Source organism: Mytilus trossulus, chromosome 6 (assembly GCF_036588685.1).
Source record: "Mytilus trossulus isolate FHL-02 chromosome 6, PNRI_Mtr1.1.1.hap1, whole genome shotgun sequence".
NCBI lineage: Eukaryota > Metazoa > Mollusca > Bivalvia > Mytilida > Mytilidae > Mytilus > Mytilus trossulus.
The window spans coordinates 58,736,363-58,759,061 of NC_086378.1; the positions used below are offsets into that span (position 1 = coordinate 58,736,363).

At 33.0% G+C, this 22,699-nt stretch overlaps 1 protein-coding gene across 1 annotated transcript in view; it reads right to left on the minus strand.

Annotated features, from left to right (window-relative positions):
* Positions 1-22,699, minus strand: part of LOC134722852 (uncharacterized) — a 239,738-nt gene that overhangs the window by 206,258 nt on the left and 10,781 nt on the right. Inside the window, exons 5-8 of the mRNA XM_063586483.1 lie at positions 22,392-22,503; positions 21,419-21,865; positions 20,215-20,661; positions 15,259-15,702 (exon numbers count right to left, since the gene is read on the minus strand). Coding sequence (XP_063442553.1) covers positions 15,259-15,702; positions 20,215-20,661; positions 21,419-21,865; positions 22,392-22,503 — 1,450 coding nt within the window. The remainder of the gene's footprint in view (positions 1-15,258; positions 15,703-20,214; positions 20,662-21,418; positions 21,866-22,391; positions 22,504-22,699) is intronic.

The following is a 22,699-nucleotide window of genomic DNA, read 5'->3' on the forward strand; positions in this document are numbered from 1 at the left end:
TTTTAGGCCCTTAGTTCCTAATCGTCTGTGAGCAAACTACCCAACCTTCAATTTGTTGTTTCAAACCTTGGGTCAAAATATCATAATATCCATTCACTAAAACTAAAGTTATTGTCCGGAATATAAGTCAAGACGACGTGATACCGCCATAAATAAAGATTGTGATTGTATAGATTTGTATTTATTATATGGGAATATCTGTTTTACAGGATTTGTGTGACCTTGACCTAATTTGTATGATTCATTAGTTAATTCGAGTGTCTTGTATAACCTGACGCACCTGCACATTGAGCGAATGATATCCTTTACGATTTACAAATTCTTCTTCGTGTTCCCGTGGTTTCTTTAGTTTGACGTACGTCCCATAAATGCATAATAACACTTTAGGAAATCCTACAAAAAATATACGCAAACGGTATGAAAGAGTTATGTATAGCATGTTTAGCTATTATATATATGTAACTCAGAGATTTAAGCGTGTGTGTTAAGCAATGAACTCAATACACACACCTGTTTTGTTAGTCTTGTAATATTTTTAATTTAAATTTCTTGGGTATAATTTGTGGTCTAGCCTAGTATGATGACCATTATCACTGAACTAGTATCATATATTTTTTTCGGGGCCAGCTGAAACACGTCTTCGAGTGCTGGAATTTCTCGCTGCATTGAAGACCTGTTAATGACCTTCTGCTGTTGTATGTTCTATGCTCGGGTTCTTGTCTCTTTGACACCTTCTCCTTAATGGGGTCTCCGGGATCGGGTGTATTCAAGCTCTGGATTCTGGATTGATCCTCTTTCTCGATCAGGGATATATTTTTTTTCATTCGGGACCTCGGGATTTTGGGACCAGGACCCCTCCCCCCTCCCCCCAGTTTTCTATGTTTCATAAATGTGAACTGTTGGTTGTGTTTTCGATCTAAGTCATTACATTTGTCGGTGATTGTTGTCGAGCCTCCGACTTTCGTCGCAGAAAGCTCTACATATAGGGTCTGTATGCAATAGGTCTATTTTATTTGGTGTATGGAGGTGATTGTACGGTGTGCATGTCTAGCTGGCAGGTGTATTCTGACCTTTGACCTCATTTTCATGGTTCAGTGGCCAAAGTTTTTTTAGTCTTTTGTTTTGTCTGTTATCATGTATATACATGTACTTGTTACATGGAAATATTTTATGATTTATATGTCAGTTGTGCTGTTTTTATTTGACCTTGACCTTATTTTCACGGTTCAATGCTCAGCGTTTTGTTTTTGTATTTTGGTCTCTTAAACCATACGCAATAGCTAGGTCAACTTTAAATATTGTATGGAATTCGAAGAATTGTTAGCTGTACATGTATGCCTGGCATGGTTCATGAGGGTTTGGATGGGGTTAAATGATTACTGTAGAGAATAATGCCATTAAAGAATGAAAATTAGGGAATAATGTGCAAAAAAAAATAAAAAATTAGAGAATGTGTGGTCTAAAAATATAATGAAATTTGAAAGATTAATAAAAGAAAACGTTAATAATTAACTGGTAACAGAATTTTCCCTTCATAAAATTTAAAGAAAATTAACAAAATTGTCATTGTAAAAATATGATAAAAGTGAAAAAAAATTGGCAAAACTTTTTTTGTTTCGTGATAACAGACTATAGGTTTCATTCAATGTGAACTTGGTTTCCGATACTTCTACTCGGAATGTTAATTCAGTGTTTGATCCAGAGGGGGGCGTAGAGGAAATGATTAATCAGACTAGACTTCGTGAACATGGTGAACTTTACCATTTCCCGTGTACTACTATTTAATTTTTATACGACAATTCTTGACTTATAAAGATCTTTTAAGATGGAATTGACTGATTATTAAAGTCATGTGATTCGATATGGTGGAGTTGACCAGCAGTGCGTCCAATAAAACGTCTCTCAGTCATTTTGAAATTCAAATTACAGTAACACATTGCGTAGGCTGAGGATGACAATCGTGACATCTTCAAAGCCACACAGGATTTAGCAAGAACATATTGACTTCTATTTCACAATTCCACCAAACAGAAAGTAATGCTCTATAGACTATTACACTCTCATGAAAAAAAGTTCCACAGCAATAGTATCTAAATACAGAAACCTGTTTAACCCCAAACTGATATATATGGAATACTTTTTTCAAGACCAGACTGCAACCTGCCTGCTGGTTGTGGCCTTTATGTCTTCATTTGTTGGCTGGCATTCATAAGTTCGTTGTCATTTCAGACTCATTCTTAGCCTTTGATTGATTTGGAACCCTTTACTTCCCGTTATGTTGTTGGGTGAAACATATCAACCAAAAATTTGGATACAAATTGCTTGTTTGTCTTTTTTAACTCGTGTCGGTCGTATTTCAAATTCAATCGAATAGCCCAGCGTATATCTTGTTAATAACAAGAACTCTGTGAGGTTATTCTAACTTAACTAACAAGAAACGTGCAAGAATTTTCCATGCCTATATGTTTTATTGACAAATCAAACATTAAATGTATCAATACATAGCTCTTGGATCCAAATTATCATTTAATGATAGAAATGAATAGCATCTAAAATGTCCAACCCTTACACCTTACCAACAACTCCAAAATATGCATGCCCCACGCCAGGAACCGTTTAAAAAGTGCATATTTCACTTATTTTATGTTTTTAGTCCTAAAAAGGGACCAAAACATTTGTTCGCCTCGCTGCGGTCGCCTATCTTTACAAACTACAGCCCCTCTTTCAAAAAACCTGAATTGGCCCCTGTTTATATCTGACTATGCGGTTGGTATTTGCTCATTGTTGAATGCCGTACAGTGACCTATAGTTGTTAATTTCTGTGTCATTTGGTCTCTTTGAAGAGTTGTCTCATTTGCAATTACACATGCCACATCTTCTTATATGTAGTCAAAATCACTGAAAAGAACTGATGAGAACTTGTTACTTCAAGGAACTGGCACTTTAATCATGCAGAACAATACACATCAACACGTCATTATTGATAAACAAATGAAAGCCTTGCTGTTGTTTGGAAATCACAGTTCTCATTCATTTAAAAGAATGTTTTTACTTTTTTTTTTAAAGATTAAAGAAAAGTTGGGAAAAAATAGAGAATAATGCGTAAAAATCACTTTTAAAGAATAGACTTATTTTTTGAAGATTAGAGAAAAAAGGGGTGAAAATTTTTAAAATGTTTACAGAATATCAGAACCCCCCCCCCCCCAATTCAGACCCTCGTTCATCTGACCTGTACCTTATTTTGATCGTTCATTAGTCAATTTTCAGTTTTCTTGATTACTGTTAAGTTTATTTGGTGGGGGTATGAGACAAATTAAAGCCGCTTACTGTTTTCAACCCACTTTGTTAACTGTTATCAGCATTTTTTGCATTTTTGTTAACCGTTTGCCAAAATCGAGGTGAGATTAACATGTTTATGTATGTGTCAATAGTTTTCTCATTGGCCCTCAGTGTCGCATCACATTTCCCTCTATTATATTAGTCTGATGTCTGTAATTTTTGTTTTAATTTCATATAAAAGAAAGTAATTATACCAGTAATTAAAACAATTGTATCTTTCACGATTGTATAATAGTACGAGAAGAAAGCTGTATACTGAAACTAATTATCAATATTGCCATAAATATTGGTGTAAAAGAAACATTTATTTTGTTGTTTAAAAAAGGACATTTTTTTTTGCAAATATGTAATGTTAATTGGCGATAATGCAGAAGTCGTTATTAACAAATACGCATTTTGTTTCGTGCATTTTTAAGTCTTGCACATGAAAGATATTGACAGTGTAGACACCAACTGCGTATTACATTTTCGTAAAGAAAAGAAATTAGCTTAGATTTTGTTTTTTCGTCTTCAGGACTACAACTATCAGAGAATAAATAAGGTCAAAAGATTTCCATGCATCGTCTTTACAACATCTTCATTAATTTCACAGTCACCAGTTTGTCTAGACATACATGAAATTCAAACCATTTCAGGACTGCCATGGGTTCTACGTGGTCATGTCTTCCCTTCATTACAGGACCGTGTCATAATCGGCTGACTTATAATTAAATAAACATAGTCTGCGGCGGAAGCACGAAATGAGACCGCAAAATAACATGTACTCTATGGAACTCGGTAAAAAAGCAATAAATTGATGTGTGTCTCGCCTTTGTGAAAAACATTGTGAAAAACGAGACAAAGATGGTCGAGGCGTCATCATTTGTTAAGGTTTCTTCCTTTAGTTAGTCAGTTAACAGAGACTGCTTGTGATAATCAATGATACTCATGGAATTATTGTTAACTTGCTTTAGTCCTGAGCATGCATGGCATATTTGCCAATGGACGTTAAGCAACCTACAATCAATGATTAAGTCAACCAAGGAACATTACATCTATGTTCAATTTATAGATATAATTTATAAGAATAGAGAGCATATAAATCAATTATATATGATCAAATTTAAATGAATTAGTATTCTTTTATCCATCGTTTTGTTTGAGTTTATCAATGTAATGCTTACCGTGGCTCAGTTCAGTTTTCTGTGTAAGATTATCACATAAAATAATTATTTAACGTAATGACGTATGCATGGTACTGTCATCACTGATAATGATTCAGATGTTCTTTCGAGTGAAAAATAGTTAAACGAGTAAATAAAGGCGAATAGACACGAGAAGAAACGTAAAAGAGGCGAACAAGTATATAAGGACGAATAGACATTAGGGCGAACGGACCTATTTCTTCGCAAACCCCTTTTAAGTTTTATCTCCCCTTGTTGACAGAACGTTTAATGTCCGGCAACCTGAAAGATACATACTGTTACATGTCAATAAACCTTGCTGTTTTTTTTTGTTTTTTGAAATATGATGCATACCTGCTATATTGGAAAACACAGCTTTTGTGTGCATAGCAGTAAGACCTGTGGGAAATTTTATGAATTGTTTGTTCAAAGCAAAAATAGACCGGCACACCAGCCTCACTGCTCTTCCGATGATCCGAACGCTCACACCCATTAAATCTCAAACTTCCCTAAAGAAGCAGCCTGTTGCAAGGTATCTCAGGCAAGTTAACACTTGTAACATTGGGGTCAATGCTTGGTTTCTTCTTGATTTCAAAAGAGAATTGTAAACCAGTCCGGTAATGAAGATGATGGAATCTGGCCGAAATCTATAACGAGAAAAGACCTCCTCTGCTGACATTGATTCTAATGGGTTGGATCTGTCGGCAAAAAATCGCGGACGAGCAACCCGACGTCTCCTCTGGCGTCTCCTTATCGCTCGATGTCCTGCAGCCGGCATTTTTATCTTGAGCACGAGATTCGAGACAGGTGCTTGCCATTCTCATTTTTTTTTAGTATACTCAACAGTCTGGAGCACGAATCTCGTACTCCAAATTTTTATGACCGCATGAAATTTGGAGTACAAAATTTTCGAGCACGAATTTGAATTTGGAGAACATATTTTGTACTCCGAGTACTGAGCAAAGTTTTATGACCGCAAGGCCTGGCCTTTGTTAGTTCTGTCTGATTTTTAAAAGTTTCTTTTATATTGATCGGAGTTAAGGTTCATGTTCATTATATGACTGAACTAGTACATATTTTTATCAAAAAGGTCAGCTGAAGCACGCCTTTATTGCGTGATTTTTTGCAGTCTTGAAGACATATTGCTGGCATTTGACTAGTAAGTGCTCTTTGGTCAGGTTGCTGTCTCTTTGCCACATTCCCAATTTCCATTTTCGATTTAATAAATGATTCCGAAGAAAAATGTGCTTTCCAGTTTTCGAGATCTATAAGGTTACCATGTTCGAAGCTTTGTTAAAGGAATGATTATTATTGTCATGCTCCACTATGCTAATTTTTACATGTGTATGTATAGTAGTTGTAGATATATTTATACCGAGCAAAAGCGAGATGTTTAATATCAACAAACAATATGGTTTAGCATGAGCAAATGAACATATATCATTACATAGAAGAATTATATCTATGCTGAACTCATTTGGATTTCAAACGTACGGCTAATATTGTAATATAAGAAAGAGATGATTTCAGCTTTCCAATTGTGAAATTTTCATTTCTTAGTAGCAATATTGTAGCACACCTGCATACGAAGTATATATCTCCCAATTGATACAATATTCCTGTGCTTGTATTTCTTATCATGATTTCCTTCATGGTTGCTTCTCACAAGAAAGCTATTAAAAAGCTTATAAAAAGAGTTCCAAATGCTGTATTGAAATCATCTCTTGCTGCAGTGATGGGATATATATTTTCATAGCTATTATATTATAGCCGGACTTGTGATTTTTATTCTCCTTTTTCAAAAATTTGCAGAAAGTTTTTATGACTTTATTCCCAATAGGAAATTCAAAAGAAATCAAGAAAATTGAACTTCGTGATCAATTTTGGCCATCATTTGCAGAGACCAGATATTTCACTATTAACACATATTGCTTAAAACCTTTGCCGAAGTCTTCCAGAGATACAAATATTTGATTTGCAAGTTTGATTATATTGATAGAAAACATATTTCAAGCAGAATTTCACACTCTAGTAATGTTCGTAACCGAAACCGTGACTGTTAATGTCGTCTTATTGGAAACTGGATTGTTCTGATTTATATTTTTGTATTAGTTATTATTGACTTAGATTTAGCTGTGAGTATTTGCGAATGCTATGAGAACTATGCTTGGTGTCTATTTTTATTGCTATTGATTATAGATGTTATATCACCTGCCACATAAAGACTGTTTTTTTTTTGTGTTATACCACATCATCTTTTTTATATTGAAGTTACTATGTCAAAATGAAAACATGTTGTATTATAATAAAAGTTGAAGATACAAAATCTGTATCGGTATAGGTGTCAGACCACCAATTATAAATCCCTATCTGTTCAACCAAATTTTGCAATTTTCACAGCTTTCTAAAAATTTTACCTTAAGTTTAACTTCATAGAAACCAGGTATATCCTGAATTGTACATGTTTCAGCTTTCTACATGCCAATTTTCAGCATACCTTTAAAGCCTTCTAACAAAATAACTGACCTTTAAATAGAAGTACTCCAAAACAAAAACCTGGTTTTCTGGAAATCTAAAATTAGCATACTATGGAGCGCATTAATCCTCAATTTTTAATGCAAACTCATAGACAAGTAAATTTTGGCTCAAAATGATCAAGATATATTTATCTTTCACCAAAAGTTTCATTTCTGCAAATTTGTTTGTTAGTTTAAGTAAACAAGGACATCAAAAGCACTATTTTGTGTCAGAGTAGAACAGACTATAGGTTTCATTCAATGTGAACTTGGTTTCCGATACTTCTACTCGGAATGTTAATTCAGTGTTTGATCCAGAGGGGGGCGTAGAGGAAATGATTAATCAGACTAGACTTCGTGAACATGGTGAACTTTACCATTTCCCGTGTACTACTATTTAATTTTTATACGACAATTCTTGACTTATAAAGATCTTTTAAGATGGAATTGACTGATTATTAAAGTCATGTGATTCGATATGGTGGAGTTGACCAGCAGTGCGTCCAATAAAACGTCTCTCAGTCATTTTGAAATTCAAATTACAGTAACACATTGCGTAGGCTGAGGATGACAATCGTGACATCTTCAAAGCCACACAGGATTTAGCAAGAACATATTGACTTCTATTTCACAATTCCACCAAACAGAAAGTAATGCTCTATAGACTATTACACTCTCATGAAAAAAAGTTCCACAGCAATAGTATCTAAATACAGAAACCTGTTTAACCCCAAACTGATATATATGGAATACTTTTTTCAAGACCAGACTGCAACCTGCCTGCTGGTTGTGGCCTTTATGTCTTCATTTGTTGGCTGGCATTCATAAGTTCGTTGTCATTTCAGACTCATTCTTAGCCTTTGATTGATTTGGAACCCTTTACTTCCCGTTATGTTGTTGGGTGAAACATATCAACCAAAAATTTGGATACAAATTGTTTGTTTGTCTTTTTTAACTCGTGTCGGTCGTATTTCAAATTCAATCGAATAGCCCAGCGTATATCTTGTTAATAACAAGAACTCTGTGAGGTTATTCTAACTTAACTTACAAGAAACGTGCAAGAATTTTCCATGCCTATATGTTTTATTGACAAATCAAACATTAAATGTATCAATACATAGCTCTTGGATCCAAATTATCATTTAATGATAGAAATGAATAGCATCTAAAATGTCCAACCCTTACACCTTACCAACAACTCCAAAATATGCATGCCCCACGCCAGGAACCGTTTAAAAAGTGCATATTTCACTTATTTTATGTTTTTAGTCCTAAAAAGGGACCAAAACATTTGTTCGCCTCGCTGCGGTCGCCTATCTTTACAAACTACAGCCCCTCTTTCAAAAAACCTGAATTGGCCCCTGTTTATATCTGACTATGCGGTTGGTATTTGCTCATTGTTGAATGCCGTACAGTGACCTATAGTTGTTAATTTCTGTGTCATTTGGTCTCTTTGAAGAGTTGTCTCATTTGCAATTACACATGCCACATCTTCTTATATGTAGTCAAAATCACTGAAAAGAACTGATGAGAACAAATTAAAGCCGCTTACTGTTTTCAACCCACTTTGTTAACTGTTATCAGCATTTTTTGCATTTTTGTTAACCGTTTGCCAAAATCGAGGTGAGATTAACATGTTTATGTATGTGTCAATAGTTTTCTCATTGGCCCTCAGTGTCGCATCATATTTCCCTCTATTATATTAGTCTGATGTCTGTAATTTTTGTTTTAATTTCATATAAAAGAAAGTAATTATACCAGTAATTAAAACAATTGTATCTTTCACGATTGTATAATAGTACGAGAAGAAAGCTGTATACTGAAACTAATTATCAATATTGCCATAAATATTGGTGTAAAAGAAACATTTATTTTGTTGTTTAAAAAAGGACATTTTTTTTTGCAAATATGTAATGTTAATTGGCGATAATGCAGAAGTCGTTATTAACAAATACGCATTTTGTTTCGTGCATTTTTAAGTCTTGCACATGAAAGATATTGACAGTGTAGACACCAACTGCGTATTACATTTTCGTAAAGAAAAGAAATTAGCTTAGATTTTGTTTTTTCGTCTTCAGGACTACAACTATCAGAGAATAAATAAGGTCAAAAGATTTCCATGCATCGTCTTTACAACATCTTCATTAATTTCACAGTCACCAGTTTGTCTAGACATACATGAAATTCAAACCATTTCAGGACTGCCATGGGTTCTACGTGGTCATGTCTTCCCTTCATTACAGGACCGTGTCATAATCGGCTGACTTATAATTAAATAAACATACATTTGTATTCAGATATCGCAGATCAAATTTATTCGTTCTTTGTGTAATCATACGTTTTTTGATTGAGTTAAGTCTGCTAATTGATATTTTATCGTATGTTTTTATATGTTGTGATGTTATGCTATTGTTTCAGAAAAAGGGAGAAGGTTTGGGCCCATTAAAACGTTTAATCCCGCTGCAAATGTTTGCACCTGTCCTAAGTCAGGAATCTGATGTACAGTAGTTGTCGTTTGTCTATGTAATATATACGTGTTTCTCGTTTCTCGTTTTGTTTATATAGATTAGACCGTTGGTTTTCCCGTTTGAATGGTTTTACACTAGTAATTTTGGGGCCCTTTATAGCTTGTTGTTCGGTGTGAGCCAAGGCTTCGTGTTGAAGGCCGTACTTTAACCTATAATGGTTTAATTTTTAAATTGTTATTTGGATGGAGAGTTGTCTCATTGGCACTCACACCACATCTTCCTATATCTATAGTCTGCGGCGGAAGCACGAAATGAGACCGCAAAATAACATGTACTCTATGGAACTCGGTAAAAAAGCAATAAATTGATGTGTGTCTCGCTTTGTGAAAAACATTGTGAAAAACGAGACAAAGATGGTCGAGGCGTCATCATTTGTTAAGGTTTCTTCCTTTAGTTAGTCAGTTAACAGAGACTGCTTGTGATAATCAATGATACTCATGGAATTATTGTTAACTTGCTTTAGTCCTGAGCATGCATGGCATATTTGCCAATGGACGTTAAGCAACCTACAATCAATGATTAAGTCAACCAAGGAACATTACATCTATGTTCAATTTATAGATATAATTTATAAGAATAGAGAGCATATAAATCAATTATATATGATCAAATTTAAATGAATTAGTATTCTTTTATCCATCGTTTTGTTTGAGTTTATCAATGATTACCGTGGCTCAGTTCAGTTTTCTGTGTAAGATTATCACATAAAATAATTATTTAACGTAATGACGTATGCATGGTACTGTCATCACTGATAATGATTCAGATGTTCTTTCGAGTGAAAAATAGTTAAACGAGTAAATAAAGGCGAATAGACACGAGAAGAAACGTAAAAGAGGCGAACAAGTATATAAGGACGAATAGACATAAGGGCGAACGGACCTATTTCTTCGCAAACCCCTTATAAGTTTTATCTCCCCTTGTTGACAGAACGTTTAATATCCGGCAACCTGAAAGATACATACTGTTACATGTCAATAAACCTTGCTGTTTTTTTTTTGTTTTTTGAAATATGATGCATACCTGCTATATTGGAAAACACAGCTTTTGTGTGCATAGCAGTAAGACCTGTGGGAAATTTTATGAATTGTTTGTTCAAAGCAAAAATAGACCGGCACACCAGCCTCACTGCTCTTCCGATGATCCGAACGCTCACACCCATTAAATCTCAAACTTCCCTAAAGAAGCAGCCTGTTGCAAGGTATCTCAGGCAAGTTAACACTTGTAACATTGGGTGCTTGGTTTCTTCTTGATTTCAAAAGAGAATTGTAAACCAGTCCGGTAATGAAGATGATGGAATCTGGCCGAAATCTATAACGAGAAAAGACCTCCTCTGCTGACATTGATTCTAATGGGTTGGATCTGTCGGCAAAAAATCGCGGACGAGCAACCCGACGTCTCCACTGGCGTCTCCTTATCGCTCGATGTCCTGCAGCCGGCATTTTTATCTTGAGCACGAGATTCGAGACAGGTGCTTGCCATTCTCAATTTTTTTTAGTATACTCAACAGTCTGGAGCACGAATCTCGTACTCCAAATTTTTATGACCGCATGAAATTTGGAGTACAAAATTTTCGAGCACGAATTTGAATTTGGAGAACATATTTTGTACTCCGAGTACTGAGCAAAGTTTTATGACCGCAAGGCCTGGCCTTTGTTAGTTCTGTCTGATTTTTAAAAGTTTCTTTTATATTGATCGGAGTTAAGGTTCATGTTCATTATATGACTGAACTAGTACATATTTTTATCAAAAAGGTCAGCTGAAGCACGCCTTTATTGCGTGATTTTTTGCAGTCTTGAAGACATATTGCTGGCATTTGACTAGTAAGTGCTCTTTGGTCAGGTTGCTGTCTCTTTGCCACATTCCCAATTTCCATTTTCGATTTAATAAATGATTCCGAAGAAAAATGTGCTTTCCAGTTTTCGAGATCTATAAGGTTACCATGTTCGAAGCTTTGTTAAAGGAATGATTATTATTGTCATGCTCCACTATGCTAATTTTTACATGTGTAGGTATAGTAGTTGTAGATATATTTATACCGAGCAAAAGCGAGATGTTTAATATCAACAAACAATATGGTTTAGCATGAGCAAATGAACATATATCATTACATAGAAGAATTATATCTATGCTGAACTCATTTGGATTTCAAACGTACGGCTAATATTGTAATATAAGAAAGAGATGATTTCAGCTTTCCAATTGTGAAATTTTCATTTCTTAGTAGCAATATTGTAGCACACCTGCATACGAAGTATATATCTCCCAATTGATACAATATTCCTGTGCTTGTATTTCTTATCATGATTTCCTTCATGGTTGCTTCTCACAAGAAAGCTATTAAAAAGCTTATAAAAAGAGTTCCAAATGCTGTATTGAAATCATCTCTTGCTGCAGTGATGGGATATATATTTTCATAGCTATTATATTATAGCCGGACTTGTGATTTTTATTCTCCTTTTTCAAAAATTTGCAGAAAGTTTTTATGACTTTATTCCCAATAGGAAATTCAAAAGAAATCAAGAAAATTGAACTTCGTGATCAATTTTGGCCATCATTTGCAGAGACCAGATATTTCACTATTAACACATATTGCTTAAAACCTTTGCCGAAGTCTTCCAGAGATACAAATATTTGATTTGCAAGTTTGATTATATTGATAGAAAACATATTTCAAGCAGAATTTCACACTCTAGTAATGTTCGTAACCGAAACCGTGACTGTTAATGTCGTCTTATTGGAAACTGGATTGTTCTGATTTATATTTTTGTATTAGTTATTATTGACTTAGATTTAGCTGTGAGTATTTGCGAATGCTATGAGAACTATGCTTGGTGTCTATTTTTATTGCTATTGATTATAGATGTTATATCACCTGCCACATAAAGACTGTTTTTTTTTTGTGTTATACCACATCATCTTTTTTATATTGAAGTTACTATGTCAAAATGAAAACATGTTGTATTATAATAAAAGTTGAAGATACAAAATCTGTATCGGTATATAAGACAACCTGAATATTTTTGTAAATTTTGTCTCGAATACAAAGTTTTAAGAAGATATGCATAAATGAATAAATATGTACACGTTTATCTGAATGCATAAAATACTATAGAATTGTTTTGAAATACTATGCATATTCATTCATATACAGTACCAGTTGAAAAAACACCATATCCGAAGTCACTTATTTTTCGGTTTATGCATACCTGCAAATAAGACACTAATCCTTGTCTTGCTAGTACCAACATACTTGTGATTGAGTGTTTTTCAGAGGGGATTAACACAAACTCTTGAAATGGAGTTGTTTTTGGAAAAAAAAACGAATCACCATACACATGTTGCGTAAATCAGTAATACAAAAATGCTTGTTTTAAATAAAATAACACACAAGACCGGTACACACCAGACTAGTTCCAGTGAAATGTGAATCGTAATAGGTTCTGATTAACAACATAACTTTTTAAACATAAGAAGATAAAAGTGCGACACAATTTTCAAGTTTGTTCAACATGTTCAATTGATCAAACTATTGACAAGTACGGTGACCTATAGTTGTAAATGTTTCTGTCATTTTGGTCTTTTGTGGATAGTTGTCTCATTGGCAATCATACCACATCTTCTTTATTATATTAGTAATATAAAATATCAATATCGTTAAGTCGGTGACTGACAAATCCGAAAAGTGACTAAACATTACAGCTCATGATTAACAACATATGGACCTGTAAAATAACATGACCACATTATTTTCACTTCAGAAGAAAAAAAGTGCGACACAATGTTCAAGTTTGTTCAACATGTTCAATTAATCAAAGTTTAATTATTGACAAACGTAGGTCCGGCTCTGACGGACCCAATATGTGACAAAAACAAACACAACTCGTCACTTTCGTGCTGCTGACCGAACGTGAATTCATTTTACTCAGTAGTAGTAGAGAAATGTGTGACTGACAAAACATTGTTAATTCAGCATGATGAAAGTTCAAAGTAACTACAAACAGGAAGTGAGCGTCAGACGGAACTCACACATGTATTTGTTTTGTACATTGTAAGTCCTAACCGTCAAACTGATTACTTAACATAGAAGTGAAAAGTAGAAAAACAGGCATCCGATGGATCAAAAAAGTCCCTCGCTTTACAAATAGTCACTGCCAATCTGTTTAAATTAAATAAAGTAATTCAATGATTTAATAGTAGGTTAGAAAATTTTGAAGGAAATATTTGTCGTACAAACAAACGAACGAATCGACAAAAGGCTATGAAATATATCGGAGGTAGAAAAAAACATGAATATATACTGTTGCAGAAGAATTTTATTTGAACAAATTTGTACAAGCATCTAATTATCTTCGATATAGAATGATCCTTAAATTAAAGTTCTTTAACAGTAGTTGCCATTGTCGTGTCATACCGGTTCTTCTTATTAGGAATCAGAAACTACAAAAAGTAAATAAACACATGTAGAATCAGGGTTAATGCATCATAAAGATGTCGTGCAGTTTCGATCTAAACTACAAAAAATGTAGTTTTTTCAACCGTAAGAATAAACTGTGATCGAGGTGTTCTGTGATAGAACTGTCCAATATACCTGTTTTAAAAATGTGTCCTTGGATATAACTATTAGCATCACATCTAGGGTATAAAAAAATTAAAGAAACCTGATCTTGATTTTTAACAAAAGCAGTTAATTGGATTTTCCGTGTGTAAGTCTTAATATTGAATAATAAAGATGATAAATGTTCAGTTCTGGTATTTCACCGTGGACAAAAATACACGTCGAGGAGCACTTATATCACGGATTAAAATTCGTAATAACCTTTTGTCTAATATGGCACTTTTAATATGGTAATTTTCATAAATTTGCTGTTTTAAAACTTTAAAATTTTCGAAATACTAAGGGTTTTCTTACACCGGGAGAAGATTTCTTTAGCGGCTATTGGCACAACTTTTTCGGGCCTCAATGCTCTTCAACTTTGTATTTGTTTGGCCGTTTAACTGTTTTGATATGAGCGTCACTGTTGAGACTTATGTAGATGAAACGCGCGTCTGGCGTATTAGATTATAATCCTGGTACCTTTGATAACTATTTTACACAACAAATTTTACTCCAAGTACAGGCGAACCTGTTTACCTGAAAAGTTTTAAGCCATTGCAGGAACTATATAAAATTTCACTTATATTTTATATTTCAGAAAACTACAAGTCTTTCAGCATTTTGCTGTTCATCTATTTTAAAATACAACACTTATAGATTTTATGACAATGAATGATAAGAGTGTAGTATGTTTACTTGTCTAATATCGTTCTTTGTTAATGCAGATGGGACATGAGAAAAATTACACAAAATATACCTCTAGAATAAATGTAGAACACAGAAAATTTGTACAATTCAAAGTATTATATTTAAAATAAATAGTTTTGATACCAGTTTAGAAACTATTAAATCTGAGTTCAACCTGCGTGGCAAAATACACTTAAACTCAATTTTGATAAATATCAGAACACAATATTTAACTTTTACCTTTTTAAATGGTATATACCTTTTTAACAAAAAATTTCACTTCGATATTTCATATAATGATTCGATACATTTTATCTTTTTGATGAAATAACTGAACGACCATAGGTCGAATGAAAATGAACCCTGAAAGAATGAGTCTTACTACATTTTTATGAACAAAAAAATAAAAGGACTATATATATAGGTACCTTGACATGGGAATGACCATATTCCAGTCGAACCCCATCCCGTACAAATTCCAATATTTCTGATTGTGTATGGGTTTGTGGTATCAGTCCATTCCATGAGTTTCTTTCCCGATTCGTCTTCTACTCTAATACGTGCATTGCTCCATTTAATGGTAAATGTTCTAAATTCATTTGAATTGAGCACTTGTCCTCGATACACTGCCAATTGCCTACCCTGTTTCCTGTCACGGATTACCGACTGTGTGTTACCCCAACCACCCAATACTATCTCATAAAGAGGATCGTTTGGATTATTTGAAGACATCAAAGCAATGTGTGCATCGTTGTTGGCTTTTACTTTAAACCTAATACTTTGTCGAACTGGATTTCCCATAGCAATGTCATTGTCTGTCAGGGGTATGTATCTATAAAGGTTCGGGGTTTTTATTATTGGTACCTGACAATCTGTAAACATAAAATGGCTATATAAATTTATCAAAGTAGAAGTTATGGATAGCATGCGTAGTTTTGAATTAGAAGAACTAGAAATTATTAAATATATTTGCATAATTTAAAGTATACAGTGTCAAAACAGTTTTAATAATTATTTTCTGAAAAACGTACCAAACGAAATTTCTTCAGCATGCCAATCAATGTTATAACTCTATGTATAGAAATATCATAACTATTCTTTACTTTATCATATACTTAAAGTAGATAACATATAATTTTACAGTATGATGTTAGCAATAAATGTATGTGAATTCCATATGTTTCAAAAATGGTGTTAAGCGGTCTAATATGACAATTTGATCACATGGTACAACGTTTATCACTTGGCTGTACCTATTGTAATCTATTCACATGGTATTCCGCGAATAGCACGTTTTCAGTATAAAATATTGCAACTAAAGAAGGGTGCAAAACAATTATTACGCTACAATAATTACTTTAGATGTATATTTCATTATACATGTAATACGTAATTCTGATTGGCTATCTGCACATCACGTGTTATTTCTTAAGCAATTGTATCACCCAATAAAACTTCTCATTCATGATAAAACGAGGTCCCACAATAAAGTGCATAGGAGAATTTAATAAAAAAAAATATAAAATTCGTGTTTTCATTATCCTAGCTATATCAAAATGTAATTATAAGTATTGAATACTTCTTTTTGTATCTTCATAGGGTTGTAAAAGCGTTGACCGTGCGCATATTTTTGTAATGAAGCGCTTCCGCGCTTCATACAAAATATACTTCGGTCAACGCTTTTACACCCCAATGAAGTTACAAAAAGAAGCATTCAATTCTTAAATATAATTAACAATATAAGATCAATGTAAAAAAATATCAACTTTTTTGTAAGAGGCTGAGAAACTGAGGAAGTGTGAGGTTTTATCGAGCCCTTCCGAATTTTAGTGTCAAATACAAAAACAAATATATTTTTGATAGCATTGACTTATTATTGGTTTTATACTGCAAATTAAATAAATAGATCAATAATTATTCAAATTGTAACTTAAATATCAAATTTATTTTCATTCCTTAATGAACCCCTGATTGTGAAAACAATGCCCCATGATGAAATTGGCATTGCACACAATAAAGCTGAGTAATTATTTTTAGAAATAAAAAAGAAAATTGCAATACAAAACGTATTATGTAAAATACAAAACAATTTAAAAAAAAAATGATACAATAAAAACAATTCCAAAAGTTTCCAGCTTAATATAGAAAGTTACTTTACAAAACATTAATGTTTACCTTTCCAAACAGTGTTTTTTATGTTTTTGTGAATGTCATTGTTCGTATCAAATGTATAATTCTAGTATGACGTCCTTATTACGCTTTGTTAACAAAGCCGTGTTCTAATGAGCACAAAAAAAAAACGTTTGACACATGCGCACGAACTTACTGTTTATATTAACGTTATTTCCATTTAAGCAGCTAACATAAACTTTTATTATATATTTTTATCAAACAACATATATTTGCCCTGCTTATAGTTATGAAACTTATCAAATATGAAATGTAATATACAGACTCCTCGTGGAGACTCCTCGAGAACAGCCAAACATTATTACGGTATTTACGTACGCTTTGATCTATAAATATATTGTATTTGTCATATTACAATCGAAATAATTCCTTCATGTCATGCTCTATGCTCATTTTAACATGGGTAGGCATTATATTTGACCACATTTTACACCTTGCTAACGCTCAGTGTAATATATCGACAAATATAATGGTCCGAGACCACAATTATTTTCGTTGTTCACGAATATAGTCCCTAGTGTTAACAGTGGGTTACTTGCCAATAATTTTTATACCCCTTCCAAATTTATTTCTCCATGTTTAATGCCTCAAATTGTAAGTAGGGGGGTGAAATTACACTGTAAAAAAATTTGGGTCCAGAATTTTACAAGAAAGTAGTGATTTGGTCCAGCTGAAAAAGGTTAAAAATTAGCACTTCAGAAGCTGTCAAAAGATTTCAAGACACCCTAAACACAAAATTGTCAATATTTTGAGTTAAAGGCGATGAAGTTTTCTATAATTTTGATATAATTTGTCCCAAAAGTAGTACAACACACTGTAAAAATTTCATTGAGAAAGCGCAGCCCCACCGGTGGGATTTTTTTTTATTTTCATTTATGTTCTAAAAGAAATGCACTACGAATTAATTGTGTTCTCGGACCTAAGAGGTGAAGTCTGTAAATATAGAATCTGTACTTTGGCAACTTCCCTTAATGATTTGGTGGTGTCAATTTGTCAAATAGCATGAAACTAAAGGATTCAAACTTTTATTTTATAGAATTTCTGCAAAAGTGACCAATTCTGGCATTTTATGGTCAAAATAGGCATTTTAAGGCTTTTTCAATATTGATGCATATATGGCATCCTGACTTTCTATCAGACAGGTTTTCATGTGTCAATACTTGTGTTTCTATGCCTTTATCTAGTTCTTTTACTTGTTTATGAACTCAGAATCTACAGAAAAGAAGATTATCTCAGACAATATGTACAAAATAAGTTGTATAAATGACCCTTGTCTAACGCCCTGTTTGCATGAAGTCAAAAGTGGGGTTCTTGGTACATAAAATTTGAAGTCCACAATAAAGACCTCACTAAATTTGTATCAAAAGCACTTTACAATGTCTATTATACCTGTTCCATCTCACATAATATCTTTCTTTTCTTCTGTAGGATAGCAAGTGGTTTAAATATAAGTCTGTTGAGACTAAAATTGCATTCAAGTTTTTCATTAAAAAGGCGAAAATCTTTGTATCAGACCATACTGTATGTAAGAAAAGTGAATTGCAAGAGCCTTTTTGTGCTCAGATTTGTTTTATCATGTCAAATGAGTGTAGAAATGATAAAAAAGACACAATTTTTTATTTCTTATAGCCTCAATATGCATTTGTTTTATGTAAATATGTGGCACTGCCTAAATTGACCCTTATTTTTTTCCAGTCTTACTTGGCTTTAGACCCTTTTAAACTAATATGATATGTAGTTTGTGACTTTTCTTTCCATTTAAAGTACATTCAATACATATGTAAGGATAACTTATAACCAAAAAGCTTCACAAATTTAAAATTGCTGGAAAATATTACATCTTTATGTAAGGCCCCTTTTCATTGAAAAACCTCAATTTTTAGGCCCAGGCTGATATAAATTTGACTTTTGAATAATTATGCTAAGTCTGATTAATCAAATGAGTACTCTATTGCTTTTAGTACATATTAAATGATATATTAGGGCATTTAAAAAGTATTTGTTTGCAATATTTTAATTTTCAAAGCCCAAAATGTTGATAATTGAAATTATCCAATTTTAACGTCAAAAATTAACACGCAAAGATGAGTATAGAATTCAACATATTGTCTATAACATATATTCTATGGTTATGAAAATTTGCAAGCAGTGTTATAATTTATTAAGCTTTGGTCATACCAAGTTTTTTTTTAGATTTGTCAACTCTTTCTATCCTATTAGGTCCGAGACCACAATTATCGTCCCTTGATTTTCGTTGTTCACGAATATAGTCCCTAGTGTTAACAGTGGGTTACTTGCCAATAATTTTTATACCCCTTCCAAATTTATTTCTCCATGTTTAATGCCTAAAATTGTAAGTAGGTGGGTGAAATTACACTGTAAAAAAATTTGGGTCCAGAATTTTACAAGAAAGTAGTGATTTGGTCCAGCTGAAAAAGGTTAAAAATTAGCACTTCGGAAGCTGTCAAAAGATTTCAAGACACCCTAAACACAAAATTGTCCATATTTTGTGTTAGAGGCGATGAAGTTTTCTATAATTTTAATATAATTTGTCCCAAAAGTAGTACAACACACTGTAAAAATTTCATTGAGAAAGCGCAGGTGGGATTTTTTTAATTTTCATTTATGTTCTAAAAGAAATTCACTACGAATTAATTGTGTTCTCGGACCTAATGCCTACCCATGTTAAAATAAGCATATAGAGCATGACATGAAGGAATTATTTCTTGATTAGCCATCGTCCCTTCGGCTCTTGACCTAATATTGAACCTTAGGCTGGTAATACATCTGATATGAAAATGCTATGTAATAATCTGATTTAATTGCTAATTCAATTGTACAGTACAATAGTTTTATTCGATTTAAATTTATTATAGTACTTTGATTTCCGTTTTACGAAGACGAAAAAAAGTATCTTTTACTTTAAACCTAATACTTTGTCGAACTGGATTTCCCATAGCAATGCCATTGTCTGTCAGTGGTATGTATTTATAAAGGTTCGGGGTTTTTATTATTGGTACCTGACAATCTGTTAATATAAAATGACAATATAAATTTATCAAAGTAGAAGTTAAGGATAGCATGCGTAGTTTTGACTTACAGACATATGACAATGAATACATACACAACGAATACATACACAATGACAATGGCACAATTTTTATCTATCTAAAATATGAAACAAAAGAATGTACCTTGACATGGGAATGACCATATTCCAGTCGAACCCCATCCCGTACAAATTCCAATATTTCTGATTGTGTATGGGTTTGTGGTATCAGTCCATTCCATTAGTTTCTTTCCCGATTCGTCTTCTACTCTAATATGTGCATTGCTCCATTTAATGGTAAATGTTCTAAATTCATTTGAATTGAGCACTTGTCCAGGATACACTGCCAATTGCCTAGCACCCTGTTTCCTGTCACGGATGACCGAATGTGTGTTACCCCAACCACCCAATACTATCTCATAAAGAGGATCGTTTGGATTATTTGAAGACATCAAAGCAACGTGTGCATCGTTGTTGGCTTTTACTTTAAACCTAATACTTTGTCGAACTGGATTTCCCATAGCAATGCCATTGTCTGTCAGTGGTATGTATTTATAAAGGTTCGGGGTTTTTATTATTGGTACCTGACAATCTGTTAATATAAAATGACAATATAAATTTATCAAAGTAGAAGTTAAGGATAGCATGCGTAGTTTTGATAAGCTGAACTATAAATTATTAAATATATTTGCCTAATTTAATGTATACAGTGACAGAACAGTTTTAATAATTATTTTCTGTAAAAACGTACCAAACGAAATTTCATCAGCATGCCAAACAATGTTATAACTCAATGTATAGAAATATCATAACTGTTTTTTACTTTATCATATACTTAAAGTAAATAACATAATTTAATTTTTACAGTATGCTGTTCTGTTTTTCTTCTGGTGCGTGCGGCATATGCTCGAAAGATTTCATATCGGATGTACTATAATTGAAGTCCGTAGACTTTCACTTTTTTAATTTCTACGTGAGAACAACTAAAGGCTCAATATATTAAACTGTTATTTTTCTCCATTGTTGAAGCATACGAAAAATGATCAGAACATGTCATTTTTCGTATCAGATGTATAATAAGCCCTCTTGCTTTTAACTTTTGGCCTAATATTGAACCTTGTGCTGATAATACATCTAATATGAAGAAGCCATAAAATAATCTGATTTTATCGCCAATTCAATTGTAACGTACAATAGTTTAATTTGATTTAAATTTATTATAGTACTTTGATTTCCGTTTCACGAAGAAGAAAATTAATGACTGACTTACAGACACAAGACAATGAATACATACACAATGACAATAACACAATTTTTCTCTATCTGAAATATAAAACAAAAGAATGTACCTTGACATGGAAATGACCATATTCCAATCGAACCCCATCCCGTACAAATTCCAATATTTCTGATTGTGTATGGGTTTGTTGTATCAGTCCATTCCATGAGTTTCTTTCCCGATTCGTCTTCTACTCTGATACGTGCATTGCTCCATTTAATGGTAAATGTTCTAAATTCATTTGAATTGAGCACTTGTCCACGATACACTGCCAATTGCCTAGCACCCTGTTTCCTGTCACGGATGACTGACTGTGTGTTACCCCAACCACCCAATACTATCTCATAAAGAGGATCGTTTGAATTGTTTGAAGACATCAAAGCAACGTGTGCATCGTTGTTGGCTTTTACTTTAAACCTAATACTTTGTCGAACTGGATTTCCCATAGCAATGCCTTTGTCTGTCAGGGGTATGTATTTATAAAGGTTCGGGGTCTTTATTATTGGTCCCTGGTAATCTGTAAATATGAAATGACAATAAAACGTTATTAAGATAGGAGTTGTTGATCGTATGAGAAGTTTTGAATTTGATGAATAATTTTGTATGTTCCAATATTCCCTAAGAATTCGTTAACGAATTTATAAATATGTGTAACCTTCTTTAAATGAATGATTAGAAATCACCCATCATTGGAATTCCTTATGATGACACTATCATAATTCGTTTATATAAATATTGCTGTTATCTTCTGGTTTTATTGACTTGTTTTTCCTTTTTGTAGTTTTTTTTTTGTCATGTTGTCCATATGTCTTTTCTTCTCCTCTTCGGTGTTTAACTGTACCAAGTTTTAACTATTTTACAAGCTATGCTGTGCTTTGTTGTATCATACTTTAAGTAAAATGTGGTTTATTAAAAAAAAAAATGGTATTTGGAAATGTGTTATTAATCTCCTTTCAGCATATACTTTTAGTAAAGTATTGTAAACCCGTCTATACATGGTTTACCCATTAATAATTCCTATAAAACAAATTTGTTTAACAAACCTCGGAAAACATTTTTCTGAAAATCTTTCTTAGAGATGTTGGTAGGAAAGAGACCAAGCACAGCACCGAACAGACCGAGCAGAGAGATCAGCAATAGTATACTCATTATGCCCTGGAATATTATAAATCAATAAAAAGCATATGAAACATGTAAAAAGACTGTCTTTATTATTTTGTTTTCTAGAAATTACAAAAATACGACGTTATTAAGGTGAAAATTAAGTGTCCTAGTGCTCACAATGCATTGTTTTAATACAAATACCGGTATATATAATTATAATATACAAAAGGACATGAATTATTCGAAA